This window comes from Poecile atricapillus, chromosome 3, assembly GCF_030490865.1.
Source record: "Poecile atricapillus isolate bPoeAtr1 chromosome 3, bPoeAtr1.hap1, whole genome shotgun sequence".
In the NCBI taxonomy this organism is placed as follows: Eukaryota; Metazoa; Chordata; class Aves; order Passeriformes; family Paridae; genus Poecile; species Poecile atricapillus.
This window is the reverse complement of record NC_081251.1, coordinates 22,082,129-22,098,297: the sequence shown is the minus strand read 5'-3', so window position 1 is coordinate 22,098,297 and position 16,169 is coordinate 22,082,129. Positions and strand designations below refer to the sequence as shown.

The window sequence follows — 16,169 nt, the reverse complement described above, 5'->3', positions numbered from 1 at the left end:
TCAAACTCAGCAAAAAATTAGTAAATGAAACTTTATTTGTAACAGCAAGATAATGTGGGTTTATATAGCTTTCTTAAACTTGAAAAAAAATGGAGAAAAAGACATAAGGAACATATAGAAGGCAGTGGTTCAGCTGGAAAGAACATAACCTTCAAATGGAGGAAAAAAATGCCATTTCAAGCTTCCAGTTGGAGATTGGATTGATATATGTTGTTTATAATTAGTCCTGAAATCATTATCTGTGCCTCTAGGGTTTTATTCTGGTGAAGACAGTGGTTTAGGGCCAGGACACAATTTTTCAGCATCTTGTATTTACCATAAATGAACACTACACTGAAATGAAACTATAATAAACATATTAATTAACAGAACTGAATCCTAGTGAAGCATGTAAATTCCTAGCACTTTTGCTATGTGTATTCAAAATGAAATTGTGATGATCTTACATGACAGAACTTTTTATTAGCTACTGTGGTTATTATGTAATGTGGTGTTGTTTAAATTATACAAGAATTACAATACCAAAAAATGTATAGGTTTGCTACCACTCACTAGTTAGAAAAGAGCTTAAATAAATAATATATTTAAAAGGGTGAGGAGAAGAAACACAAACTCATTCAGTGCATTTGTGTCAAATTGAAATGAATACTTTTTTTTATTTTTAAACAACTACTTTTTTCATGGAGAAATTTTTTTCATATTTATGGAGAAATCACTAATTGCTTTATATTTCCATTTTTTTGTACCAAAATTTTTTATCTTGCATAAAGACATCTTTATAGACATATACATATGTTTACATATGCTTGTATAAAGCAGTTATAGTGCTCTCTAGTGAAAACCTAAAACCAGATGGAAACTAAACTGAGATCTGTTAGTTATTTTTCTGACAAGGAAGTGTCAGGCTATTTCCTATTCTACCACGCTCACATTCACAGATGAGTTACAATGTGGAAAGAATTACTTAAACCCATAGTACTTTAAAACTTCAATAGTTTCTTTATTCACCTCTGAAGGTTCTTCTGGGCAAAGCCCTTTACTGGTTGCTTTGAGTGGAAATCATACTGGGCAACTGAACTTCACAAGCAAAATGAATCAGCTGTATCTCCGCTGGTCAACTGATCATGCAACCAGCAAGAAAGGATTCAAGATCCGTTACTCAGGTAACGTGCTTTCTATTAAATTATACTTGGTGGATATACTGTTGTCCCCCTAGACTTAAAGCCATTGCAACTGTTCAGCATCAAATAGAACTTGTAAAATAGTGTCTGTTTCTCTGAAGGTATTTTTTTATAGCGTATATTTTAAGGATGTGAAATCATTCTTTTTAAGTTTAAGGTAACCACAGAACTTGGTCTCTCCATTTTTTTTCCAGTGTGCCAAAGATCTCTGGATTAATACTTCTCCAGCTAAGACTCCTCTCTACACATGTTCTCTTGTCTTGTCAGACAGATAAGGAGAGAGGCCTTTTAAATGTAGTGGTAGGGATAACCGTTAGATTTACACAAAAGTACTCAGAAGTGAGAATTTTGATCCTCAATGGCTGTACAGTACTTCAGCTGCAATTCAGTGCACAATTATTAGGTTTAAAATTTCCTAGTGTTGCAGTTCACAACTCTCATTACTATGTTATTCTTAATGTACAAATAAATGAAAAAAGGGGGAGGGGGGGGGTTGTGGAATAAACCCCTAATTTCAACAGGCTGCTTATGAATCTGTTAACATGAAAATATGTAAGTAGATTATCTAAATAGTGCCAAAATTATTTCCCTTATTAATTATAATAATCAAGAAGAAACATATTGCAGTACTGGATTATGTATTATGTGTAGACATGTTGACCCTTATTCAGTTTGCAGCCTCTTTATGATGTTTCCACACATACACCTACAGACACATTGCTAATAAAAGGCTTGGCTTAGACATCATTTACATGATGTGAATAGTACACGTGAGAGAGAAAGGTGATAATTGCTATCATTAACATTTCCTTCTTCTGTGTTCAGACTTGATTAGCAATGTAAAGGTTGTGTGTGTTAATATTGGTGGCTAATAATTGTCAATATAAATTAGGTAAAGAAAGGAATACTAAGAATGTTTTAGCAGAACATTTCATGAAGCACCAGGTATCTCTTATTTAGTCATGATATATGTTCTTACGGAGACAGTTTTTGGAAAGCTCTCTCCTTTTCTGTACCTTCCATGCTCTGCTTGTCTAATTTCCCGAAAGTTTCTCTTGTTACTGAAGCATAAGATCAGGGCTCAGCTCAGAGCATAATTATGATTGTTTTGGGGATTTAAGAACTAAGCAGAAACTGTTAGCTGTCAGGAAAAAAGTCATTATCTACACCTGCACCTTTAGATAATTACTACAGACAAACTAAAACTGAGGGATGGGAAAAGGAAAGTTTTTTTCAAGGATACTGGAGATTAATTTAATTTTTATAGTAAAAAAGCAACTGCAAGACTTAATAGACAGATTGAGTGTGTGAAAGAGCTAACCTGTCACATCATAGCCCGCAAATGTGTGGCGGTGAAATGAGTGGGCTTTCATTCATTAATTCAGAGTGAGGAAGCAATATCAGGGTTACGTGAACAGACTTGATGTGAAGATTTTGGTTTTTAAATGTCAAATTATTAAGGAGACTGATTTTTGAGGAATGGCAAAATATTTTGTACCTTTGCATGTACACAAAACGCCTTTTGCAGTACTGAAGAAATGGTCTGTAATTACTAGGCTCAATTCATCAATTATTATGGCACTAGCTATGACTAATGATAAAATTGGGGGACTGGAGACAGATATGCAGTCCTTATGGCTATGTTTTGGGAGCAAACAACAGTTTAGCTTTTTTTCCGCTTCACTAACCGTCAGTGCCTGCATTTTTCTCTAAACTTCTGTCCATTTTACATGAGATTCAATGGAAATAATCAGCATGAAAGAAGAGTAACAGTGAACGGCAGCATAAACAATTGGATTTGAATCCTAATGAGGGAGAGCAACATCATGAAAGCAGGAAAAATACAAGATCTCAAAAAGGCTATTGACACTGTGGCAGCTGTGACTGAGCCAGCAGGCTTCCTCATGATGAAGAACCTATTGAAATGAATTACTGCCCTCCCATAACCTTTCCCTTCTCCAGCTATGCCTGTGCACAAAATTTTGTAAATTGTGGTTTTGTCACAGCTAGATTTCACTTGAAGTTACAAATTTTATTCACTATTAAAAAGTGCTAGAAGCTTTGATGGTAATGCTTAATATTTTCTTTAGTATACAACCTTAATTGTTTGAGCTGTTTGCTTAATATTAATACTATATTTACAATCATATGGTATAAGACTTTTTGCTAAAGCTCAGTGGAAAAAAGCTGGGGCATTACAGCAGATGGGTATTCTTTTAAGGGCTTTGATATATTATAGAGGCACTAGCATAGATTTTAGTCTAAACTATGCATTTCCCAACTGCACTGTTGCCTAGATATTAAAAGATCTTATTCTTAATCTGTGGAGTATCTGCATAGCATCCCTCAATAATTTATAACCCTGCATGCACATTCCTACCCAAGAAAGCTAGGGTAAAAGTATAACTAAGAAGAGGTAGATGACTCTTTTTTTATTTTTTTTTTTTATTTTTTTTTTATTGGTAGAGGGAATGAAAGTGCACTACAGTACCTAGCATGCACACTGGAGGCACAATGGCTTGGGAACCAGATGGGAACTTCATTTGCTGCTTTTCAAGTTGACATTGCTACTATAACATTTACAGGCTTTTTTTTAACTTTTGGTAATTCTTTCAAAAGTAAATAAGTCAGGTGGTTACTTAGATAATTTGTAATTTCCTGCCAATAGCGCTGTTTGTCCTTATGACTCAGATTTAAGTGGCCAGGTTTTTGTAGAAGGGGAGCTACAAGTACGGCTTCTGTGAGAAGCTGCCAGAAGCTTCCCCCATGTCCAAAAGAACTACCTCCAGCTGATTGCAAGATGGACCTGTGGCTGGCCACAGATTGTGTTAGTGCCTCTGCAATAACACACTGAAAAAAAGATAAATAGATATATGGATAGATAGATAGATAGATAGATAGATAGATAGATAGATAGATAGATAGATAGATAGATACATACATACATACATACATATATATATATATAGATACTCAGCAGCAGCTAGGAGTGAGAATACATGAGAGTGACAACTCTGCAGAAACCAAGGTCAGTGAATATGGAGTGGGAGGAGGTGCTCCAGGCACCAAATCTGTTTCCCTGCAGCTTGCATTACCCTTTAACCCTAGCACACCATAAGGCCCACCCACCTGCTTGTTCCCTTCTCCCACAGCAGGATGCAGGATGGAGTAGAGAATCAGAAGAATAAATATGACAGCTATCTCCAGGAAAGCAGGGCTCCACCAGTCTTAACGGTGACTTGAATATAACTTGCAACATTGGTCCTTCCTTCTCACAGTTTTTATTGTTGAGCATGACAACATCTTATGGACTATCTCTCTAGTCAGTTGGGGTCAGGTATCCTGTCTGTATCCCCTCCCAAATCCCTGAGCATCCCCAGCCTCTTTGCTGGTGGGATGGGTTAAGAAACAGAAAAGACCTTGACTCAGTGTAAGCCTTGCTCAACAATGACATCTCGGTATTATCAACACTGATTTCATCAGAAATCCACAACACAGCCTCATATTAGAGCCTTTGAAGAAAACAAACTCTACCATAGACAAACCAGCATACCTGGGAAAAGAAGAGGGGAAGGGGAGGGCAGGCAGGGCAGAGGCTTTTCACAATTTGGTTTGATTTCTTATTATCTTACTCTGGTCTGATTGGTAAAAAATTAAATTTCCCCAGGTCAAGTCTGCTTTTTCTATGTCAGTAAGAGCAGAATGATTTCTCCCTGTCTCTATCTCAGCCCACAAGCCATTTGTTGTATTTTCTCTCCCCTGTGTAGCTGAAAAGGGGAGAAATCCAGCGGCTTTGGTGTGCACCTGGCATCCAGCAAGGGTCAACCCAGCACAGTTTTATTATGTTCTTTTAATCTCATATGTAACTGCAAGAAGCTTACTTCTTCACCATTCATTTCTTGTTTTTTTTTAAGCTTTGGACATGTTAAACAAGTGTTCCTACTTCCTCTCTATTTCAATTTTAAATAAAATAGAATATTGATTGGTTTGTCTTTACATTTTCCAGTAGATGGTTAGAAGTGACAAGGGAACTGTGTGAAGAAGTTCATCAGACTCTGAATAATTGTTTCTTCTCCAATTTGTAAACTTTTAGGTGGTGATTTGCACAGCGGGAAGGTCACAGCAGTTTATACAGTACTCTGAATCACAAAAAATATTCAGGATGATTTTTAAAGGTTGAACCACTAGTAAGAACAGCTTTCATATGAATAGCAGGTTATTTAATCAGATATTTAGTTTTGGAAGTGGAAGACATTCACAATTATGTCACTAAAGTGGAAATAGGCCTTTGCAAATTTATGTTGTCTTTTCATATTGTTTATTTGTTAGATTTATAATAAAATGCAAAAGAAAAGGAATGACAACTGGATCCCTTTTTTTTGCTTGGTTGACAATCGCTCTCCATTTTGATCCTGTATATTTTAAAGTGAAAAGTAACATACGGAATGGATGGTCCGTTAATTAAGGAAATAGTTTAGTAATAAGAAAAGATATATTTAGTTTCCTTATGTTACCTTACCTTCTTACTTCAGGCAGTCTTCGATTTCTTATCTATAAAGTGAGCCTCTACTGCAGTGGATATTTAAAGAATAGAAGCACAAATGTAGGAGTCCAGAAATGCAGAGACATTTCTCTGTCTATTCAGTTCTTTAAAAAATACATAAATCATATATAATATTGACAGAAAGGCTTCCAAATATCCCTGAGCAAGCCCAAATTTGTAAGAAATTAAATAGAAAGTAGAGAAATGTTTAATTTGTCACTGAGGTGAAAATATAGATTTTAAGAGGGGTTTCACACATGGAGTAAAGATGGAGGAAAAAGGGTGTAGTTTTTAATCCTTCTTCCTTCTTCTCCATGCTTCTGCAGTTTTTAGAAGCACAAAGAATGATTGGTTTAGAGTTAGTCGCACTTTTAATTACATGAGTAGATGTAGAAAAATTATTTGCTAAGATATAATAACAATACACGTGTCTGTAGTTAATAGGGTAAAAGTTGGTATAAAGGTGAAAAGACTGCGTGGTTCAGAGCCATTTTGTATCATTAGAACGAGATGAGCCAGGCTGTGGTGATTTAGGCTTGTGCAGTCAGTCTGGATAGACCTGCCAAGTTTTGTAAGGATCCTTCAATAAACATGAGAAACCAGAATCTAATGAGCCTGGGAGTTTTCTTTGAATAATAAGGATTGAGATAAGTGGGACTCCCCACGAGGGAGGATCCCACAAGAATTCAGCCCAAAGGAGGCAGAGAGAGACTGGAGAAAAGTTACACACACATAAAGACATAAGACATAAGACATAAGATTTCCTGGTAATATGACAAAGACAATTAAATATCCAAAAGGGAAAGTTATAAGGAAGGAGTATACTGAGGTGTGACTTTTGATTTCTCAACATAAAATCTAGCATGTAAGGTAAACAAAGCATTGTGGTATCAGAAGGAAATTTTTTCATTTATTTATAACTTCAAACATAGTTCTGTTTCTGTGAATACTTACAAATATCTTCTTCATATTAGTTTTTTGACTACTGATCAAAGATACTGCTGGGAAATCAAGTCCTTTGCTAAGAGAAATTCTCTGGTAAAATTTTGTAGATTCCCTGTAGAGAGTGAGTTCTACAAAATCATGTGGGAGGGTTGGACATGGAGTTTAAAAGAATTTTAATTTTAAATTGGGAGTCATTTAATTGAATTTCTGTGAGACAGTGTCTCAAACAGAAAAAAAAAACCAAAAAAAAAAAAACCAAAACAAACAAACAAAAAAAAAAACAAAAACCCTCAGCGTAAATGTTTAAATGTCCCAGCTACTAAAAGCAGATACTTTGTTGAAGGAAGAGTGAGGTCCTACAAGATCAGTGTTTATATGTTGCTGTCTGCACATCCATTGACTAGTGACACGTGATTTAGATGGCAGCTATTATCTTCTTGGTACTCAGTGGCAAATTACAAAAGTTCTGATGTTAACTGTCATGAATGTTTTGATTATAAGTGAGCTGAAAGTGTTCAGTATGTTGCCTTACAAAATATACTGTTATCTAAGAGGTCTTGAAAGAATGTGGACAATATGTCATTTGGAAATGTAAATTAAATATAACTGTAAAGATATATATGTATATATTGATATAGATATAGATAGAGATGATATAGATATAGATGAGATAGATAGATAGATAGATAGATAGATAGATAGATAGATAGATAGATAGATAGATAGATAGATAGATATACATATATATATATATATATATACACATATATATACACACACTTCAGTTGCTGGAATGGTCATAGAAGTTTATCACATTTTGTGGTAAAACATTGTCATTCCTAGATGAGAGCACATCTGTTTTATTACACCTATTTCAGCTAACCCTCATGAGATTCCAGAACAGATTCCTCTCAGAAACTGGCTAGGAGAAAAATAGCATTTTATCACAGTGGTCCTTGACACAAGGCTGCAGTATTTTGTGAGTTCACTGTAAGGATTTCTACTAAGCTTAAATTTTTCACTCAATTAACAGTATCTGTAGTTTACAGTCTGGCATTCTTCAAGTATTTGTTTACACTTCAGGTCTTAAGACATTTATTTATTGCTTCGTGTGTGGTTCTTCTTTTAATATGTCAGTTCCTGATCCTAGAAATTATTATATGTGCTTCATCCTGGGCTCTGAAGGGAGTTCAATTTAAGGAACAGATTAAAAATTTCTAGAATATAGATTAAGAAGGGGATTTTATGTAGATTTATCTATTCCTTTACTGTATCAACAAGTGTACTTTTCAGAGTTCAAAAATAAAATTTCATCTTCAGAAATTTTAGATAATTTGCCTAAAATGATTTTTCTTTTCATGCTATCTATAGCTTATATATAATAAATTTCTTTGAGTATCAGCCTTTTCTACACGTCACGCTGCCTTGGCAGCACAAATAGTATAGTTTTAGAGGAACTTTTACATGGATGTGGATTACAGACACTGCTTACCTTGTTTCTGGCTTCTGTCTTCCTACCAGCCTACTACTACTACTACTACTTTAAAATGTCATTAATAAGAATTTCTTAAGAAAGAGTGGAAGCAAGAGTGGAAGATCTGATCTATGTTAAATAAGTCTAAACATAAATTATCCAAACTAACATGTTTTGCCTCACAAAATGCATATTAAATGTTTCAGAAACACTCTTAACAGTCATGAAAGTGTAAAGTTTGGTACTCTGTGAGCACAGCCCCTTTCTGATAGGTGGGATCTTTTCTGTACTTCTATCTGCTGAACTTTTCATTGTAGGAATCAAGGAATCTGCCTCACTTCATGTAGTCCCATTCATCATACCTTTTTTGTCCCAAACCTTATACTCATTACGGTCAAAATACTTCTGCCAAGACAGTCTAGCTGTGTTCCTTCTTTCTGATCTCCAGCCTTTTTTCCACCCCTCCCTACAAATCATCTACTTTTACTGGTAGAAAACATAAGATTTTTTTTTTTATCAAGCTTTTATTTATCTTTTTTTCCCATCTAGCTCACCATCTCAGTTTCTCTTGCTTCCTCTTAACAAAGACTCCCCTAATTTATCCTCTTCCTTCCTTTCTTCTGTCGGTGATCTTTTTCCTTGTCTCCCACTAGTCAATTTCATTTGATTTTATAAATTTTTCTTTCCAGTTTCTTTCCCTGAATCATATTTTACTCTGAACAAAAGCTCAGTCTTTGATGCATCAATCCCTTTGGTGCCACTTCTAATGGCTAACCAAGTCCTTTTCTTTCTCTCTTTTTCGTCACTTTCTCCTGGTTTCCAGTCCCTACCTTCCTGTTTCTCATCTCTTTGCACAACCTGTCATGGCTGTTCTTCCCCATGGCTCTTAAATCAGCACCTTTATGTCAAGTATTCTTTCTCTCTTTGCTCCAGTTATAGCCTCCCTATCCTGTCAAAAACATCTCATCATTTTATATTCACACTCGAATATCTGCCTGTAATTTCACAGTAGCAGATGACCATCAGTTCCCAGATCTCCACTTCCCTATTTCCTACAGGTCCATGAAGCCACTGCCACTCACTCACCTTGGATTGTCAGGAAAACTAAACATTAGTAACAGTAGGTTGAAGAGATGGTTGAAAACAGAAAATATACAGGAGTCATCAAGGTATTTGGGAAAGGATGATATAGTTTTCTGTAGAATATCTGCAACAATAAATTTTATTAATTAATTATTTTCAAAGGGACATTGAAACAAATTCTGTTTGGTATTGCTACTTTGTCTTCCTTCTTGTTTTCTTCTACACATTTCTTAGTTCAAAAGATTTTTTTTTTTTTTTGGTTGACTCTTCTCTGAACTCCACTTGATTCACTGGAGAGTTTAAACCATGCTTTTGGGCTCAAGGCATTATTAATTGTTACAATATAAGAAAAAATTATGACTGATAGATTTCCCCTTTGGCTCCTGAGGAAATTTTTAGGTTTTTGACATCATTCTGTGTAATTCAGCAGCCTGAATGTCCCCTATTTCATGCCCTTTTAAAGCTTCTCTCTCTGAATGGTCATGTATATTGTTGTAATTCACCACTAAATTAACTAAATTAACTAAAACATGGCAATAAATACCCTGGCAATCAGAACACAAAGTTTAACCTGTTATGCCAAAAATCTTATTATGCATATAAAAAACCTATTCTTTTATGTCTAGCCAAGAATTTACTGTTAGAATAACAATGTTAGCAGTTTAATAACAGAATTACTAGTACAGATTAAATGGTTATAGGAGGAGATAGAAAAAAAGGAGACATGAAAGGTACTATACAGAAAAACAGTATGGTTAGAATTGTCATACAGTGTTACAAGGCTACAGACAAATATTTTATGTCTAGAATTGCAGTACTGATATAATAAATTTGGAGTTTTTTTCTGAATAGCATATTTTATTTATGACTCACCTGCTTTTCTTAAGATCTAGGATATTTAAAATTAAATAGCACTTAAGACTGGAGCTGATTTTAGAAGTCATAGCCTGCTTGTTTTGCAATAACAATCTTATTTATTTTTCAATATGTTGAACGGAAAATTAAAGCCATATCTGTTTTGTTTCTTTAAATGTCAAGCCCCCTTTTTAAAGAGTAATTTGATAATTAATGTAATTTAGGCAGGCAAGTGAGTGTCACCATGCTTATAAAGGACACAGAACATGGATCCAAATAATTCTTTTAGTGGACCATCTTACCTTATTAATTTTCATTCTGATTTTGGTCTTTTTCTTTATGATTTTGTGGGATTTTTTTCAAATAATCCCCAAGTGAAAGAACATACAGAAATAACATTTTGAGTAGAAATAATATTGCTTAATTGAGAACTATATAATATAATTCGAACAGATGACAATGTTTTTCAGCACCTTTTATGTTGGACTTTAATGCTTATGTTGGATGTTATTACTTAGAAATATTGACTTTGATCTAAATCTAGATGTTTAAAGGAAGTGTTTCAATTAGGAATATAATCAACTCTATGATCTTGTTTAATGAACAAAAGTATTCTTCTTTAGGGAGTAATTGATGCCATAGGTGCACTGTAAGGTGACAAAATATGAGTTAAAGGTAAAAATTAAAATATAGAGCTAGATATTGAAAGCTGTATACCAAAACCTGTAGTTAGGCACTTGTGGAAACAAAACAAAACAACTTCTACTGGATAATTGTCTACGGAAGTTAAAATAAATATCACAGTATACCTAAGACACATTTCAGTATAATGGAGTATTCCAACAGTAGTTGCAGTCTCAGTCTCATTGGTATTGACACAGTGCTCAGTGGAGCTCAACAGTGTCTTCCCGGTGAAGAAGATTCATAGGCTTATTTCAGTGGTGGATGTTCAGTCAGGCTTACTTTCAGAAAGCCATGGTCCTGCCATGCTGCTTCTGAAAAGATAATCCCAGTAAGCTTGACATTGTGCATACCTGTTTCAAATTCAAGTGCAGAGACTTGCACTTCAGTATGGAGTCCAGGTAATTTTTTTATATTGCTTTTATCTAGTGATAAAACATTCTACATTTTACATTTGCAGTCTACAAACAGATTTGTGTTACAACTCTGCATATATTGTGCCAAGCTATACTGTACTTCTGCATGACTGGGTCTAATTCAAGTAACCATATTTTGTCCTTACAGACAGATACTGCAACCTTATTTTTAAAAATGGTCTTTATAATTCACTTTTTGACACAAGAACTTTGTACTTCTTTACCTTACTCAGCACATATCAAAAAATTTCCATTTATATATCACAGATCCTTGAGGACCATGTTGGTCATGAAAACCCCTCTGCAAAAAATATTAGTAGAGTAGTGATTAAAGTTTAACAAGGTTTACTTTAATTTCAAAACTCAATCAGCTGCATTCTGTCTTACTTCATATGTTGTGTAAATTTAACATTTAAGAACTTGCAGTCAGTTAAGTTACATTCTTTTAGTAAAAGTTAACATAATTGCCAATATCTTTGAGAGAATATTTACAAAAAATTAACTGCATTTTAATCTGAGAAAAATGTATCTAAAGAATCAGTGTATTGTTATTTGTCTTACAAATTTTTAATATACTTGACAAAATATTTAAACTTTGACATACATGTCTAAATGCACTGAAAATTTTAATAAAGGTGTGTAATTGCTTTTGTGTTTTGTGTAACTCAAAGAATAATCTTGAATTTATAAAGTTATGAGATTTGAAGTAGAATGTTTAAGCGTGAGCAAACTTATTGGACATTCTATATGCTTCATGATTTTAGCTTCCTTATGTGCAGTAGTATAAACTGGTTTTGATTGTAAATTTTGTTTTTGAACTTCATGATAATTCTTTATAAGTAGTCTGAATCTTCACTGAGGATTCCAAAAGTGCTGAAAAGTTTTCAGTACCGATTTAAAATTTTTAAGTGTCATAAACAGTCTTATTTTTTTTACATTAAGTGCATTTGATTTTGTTTTAATAATGTTATCTTTTTGTGTTTTAGCTCCATATTGCAGTTTAAACCCTACCTTGAGGAATGGTGGAATTATAAATAAAACAGGTGGTCCTGCTGGAAGCAAAGTTCGCTATTATTGCAAACCCGGGTACAGAATGATTGGTCACAATAATGCGACATGCAGGCGCTACCAAAATGGCATGTACCAGTGGGACTCTCCTGTGCCTATCTGCCACGGTAAGATAATGCTTGCTTCTTGAGCAGGCTTCTATAATTTCACTCTAAGGCTATTCCACAGAACAAAGATGCAGCATTGTCAATACTGCTGTATGCCAAGAGAGACTGACATCATGACCTGATTCAAACATATACTGACTTGTGTATTTCATGTGTGCAGAGTTGAAGTACTAAGTACTAAGAACTATTCATGCAGTCAAATACAGACCAAATGAAAAAATATGTTTTCATTACTTTTGTCTTTAGTAAGGTAAATACCTATAAACAGACCACAGGTCATGATATTGTATTACTGAACATTATATAAAATTCGGTAGTTGTAAGGGATTACTTTATTATTTTAGAAAATCACCTTATAACCAGTTCTTTATAGACATAATTTTTAACTCTTTTCTATCTTTTTTTTTTATTTATTTTTTTTTTTTTCATTTTTTACTGTCATGAAGCTGAATCAGGGTCTACTTTAGCTTGCTGGTCTTGTTAACAGTCATTACCGTTTGTCAAATGATGTGTATGTCCCATCCCTGGAAGTGTTCAAGGCAAGGCTGGATGGGGGTCTGAGCAGCCTGGTTTAGTGGAAGGTGTCCCTTTCCATGACAGGGGTTTGGAAACAGATGCTCTTTAATGTCCTATCCAACCCAAACTATTCTATGATTCTATGATAATGTCAGGGGACTGAGGAAGATGAAGAAGGCTGTAAATTCTGTCCATATCATACATGGCCTATTCTGACATGTCTCTGCTTCTAGTCTGATTTATTTATAGAATGAAATTATAGTAAAGTTCATATTTAAGATTATGATTGGTTAAAACTTGAATTTACTTGTTCTTAACTTTGTAAGACACTAGCATTAGTTTTTATGTCTTCTTCAAAAAAATATTTTGCTTAATGTTCTGTGTCAGTGATGGTTCAGATATTTCTTAAAAGACCATAAGATGAAAGTATGGAATTACTTTCCACATTATTCCAAATTATGGAATTTGTGAATTATAGAAAAAAAAAAAAAAAAAGAAAAAGAAAAAGAAAAAAGGCCAGCTGAGATTTAACATGATGCTTACTCTTCTGTTGAGGGTGTACTATTTATAAGAAAACAAAAAAAGCTGTAGAAATTTGACTACTGTTGAAGAACTTGAAGGAATAGGGTTCCTATCTTTTATATAGAGTAATATGGTAGCTAAATATTTCTTCTGGATGAGCATTTTCCTGATGAGAAGGGCCATGTGGCTATACCCCTACCAGTCCAGGGAGAATCTCTGTCTGTCAGTGTGCCACGAGCAGGACCTGTGTATCTGTGTATACATGGTTCCAGAATCCAGGATATCTTCTCTCAAATGCCACCATGTTATGTGGTGTAATGCCACATATATGCCATATATGATTTGATACAGCATGTGATTCTGTTTGATCTTCCTGAAGGTCTTTAAATCATGGGAGAATCTGTGTGTGATCTGTATGTGAAGTAAATTTAGGGAGAAATGCTGCTTTTGTACTTAACTGAACTACATTCTATGTGCAGTTTCTGGTGCTGGCATCAAAACTGAAAAGTCAGACATTTTGCATTAATGAATGCAAATAGGCCTTCGACTTGGGATCAGCAAAATGTAGGATAAAATTCTGTTACAGATTAAAACAAAATTTTAACATCTGTATGTGGGGTAAAGTTTTTATTCACTTGTTTAAACATAGCAGTCTAGTGTCATTTTCAGTGTCCTGAGGTGTTTTACTTCTCCTCCATCCACTAGCAGGGAAAGGTGCAAACTCCTATGTTATAGGCACTAGGCCTGCAGGATGTCTTGGAGGCCTAAGAATCTCAGGTAGCTCCAGATAATGGGAGAAGAAAACAAACCCTATCTGCCTAAACCATTGTATTTGATCATGTCAGTACTGTTGCTGAAACTTTTGGAGCTATTTTGGCTAGCTGGCAGGTGTCTTTTCTCAAAAGGTACTGAAATTTTGACATCTTAATCTGGACCTCAGTTAGTTTAAGCATTTGAGGATAGAGACGGTATTCTGTGCATATTAGACTGGGGGAGTTGGGGCCAGAAATTTTAGGAAGACCTATAATTTACTTTTCTCCAGAATTTAAGATCTTGTGATTCCTTCACTGTCAGAGATTCTGTGCAAATGTATCCCTTAGCTGTCTACTGCTAATCTATCCAGACAATATTAGTCTTCTACTGCTACACAATATTAGTCTTCTACTGCTACTTCCACTAATGTTCAATCAAATAGCAGAGTTCTGTATAATGAAAATACGATCCAGCACTTAAAAATTCTAAATAGTTTATATTTTTCATAGTTTCTCTTTTTTTAGAGGTCTAATGTTAAGAGTTTTCTTTTACATTTTTAGTTTTTACATTTTATATTCACAATTTTTTGTTCACAATGGCAGAGAAAGTGTTTCAAATGTACCATTCTACCCTTGAAAATTATGTCCAAACATAATGAGGCGCATGAATGGAGAAAAAAATTCTTTAAACAATATAAGAAAAAAGTCCCACTTTTAAGGAGAAAATGGAATAATTCACAGAAAGGAGGAGGGAAAATGTACAGATGTGTGCAGGACTTGGTATAACATCCCAGGACTTGATAGTGGATGACCAGGGGTCAAAGAGCCTCAGAAAGTAATAGATTCTGAACAAAATTTAGGAGGACTCAAGAAAATCATAAAATACTTCAGAAACTTTGTCTGCCCTTATTTTGTCCCTATGTGCGGGAAGGAGCTTTGGAATTTTAGCAATCTAGCGTGTTCACAAATACCTTTTTTCTCGAATTTTAAACTGTATTTATAATTTCATCATTAGATGTGGCTGTAGGTATGTCAATTTCTGTAACAACAGGAGAAAAGAATATTTGCAACATAGGTTGTTTAATCTTTACTATAAATTTCTTTTAAATGTAAGATTCATCATTTTAATATATAACTTTACAACTCTGGTAGAATTATTCCAACTTGTATGTGTGAATGAGGCGTATGTTTTTCAAAAATATCTGAAATGGAGAGCATATTTCAAATTTTATTTATTACCTTTTATCAAAATGAATTCTCTTTGAAAATTAATTAAAATTACACATTTGGTCCAGTTCATAGATTTCATTATAGAATCTTTCTAAATCAAAATGCGTTTGATTAGGTAAGAAATTTCTGTAAAACCAATCCTGCAGGGTTACATTTATAATTATAATTTGAATGTGTCAGAATTAATTTTTGAAATCAAGTTTGATCAAATTATCAAAAAGGGTAATTTATCAGTTACAAAAACATCTAATTTGAATATGAAAACATCTAATATGAGTTAATCTGATGGGGTCAGAAGATATTTTTCAGTTCCAGTCCTCTCAAATGCAAATGTGTGTAATAATATCCTGAATGCTGTATAAAGAACTTGACTCCTATCTAGGAAATTAGAACTTACTGTTATTGCTTTTATTTCATTTGTGAAGTGAAAAGAGAAACATGAGTCATGCTACATTCAAAAGAGATATGGGGAGAAAATGACTATTCTTATTTAATAGCTGCTGAAAGGAAATAGTAAGGCCCCAGGAATTATACTGGCAACGATATTTGTCAGCCACTGATTAGCTCATGTACAGATTGTCATGCTGGGGGAGAGTAGGAAGAGAAGATGAGGCTGGGGATGAAGAGGTGGTAAGAGAAAATAAAAGAAAAGTTTGGCAAGAGGAGCAGTTAGAATGAAAAACTGAAAGCAAGTTGTCAGGGTCAATATGGCTCAGCAGTGCTGGGCTGCCGTGGCCTTCAGGCTGTGACATGGTACCAGTGAGACTTCAGCAGAGTGGCCCTGTTCCTCTAGAAG

The 16,169-nt window shown here is 34.4% G+C and overlaps 1 protein-coding gene across 1 annotated transcript in view; it reads left to right on the top strand.

The window, feature by feature from the left end:
- The window catches only part of CSMD1 (CUB and Sushi multiple domains 1), a 1,087,660-nt gene that overhangs the window by 995,836 nt on the left and 75,655 nt on the right, over positions 1-16,169 (top strand). Inside the window, exons 48-49 of the mRNA XM_058836707.1 lie at positions 1,017-1,163; positions 12,165-12,353. Coding sequence (XP_058692690.1) covers positions 1,017-1,163; positions 12,165-12,353 — 336 coding nt within the window. The remainder of the gene's footprint in view (positions 1-1,016; positions 1,164-12,164; positions 12,354-16,169) is intronic.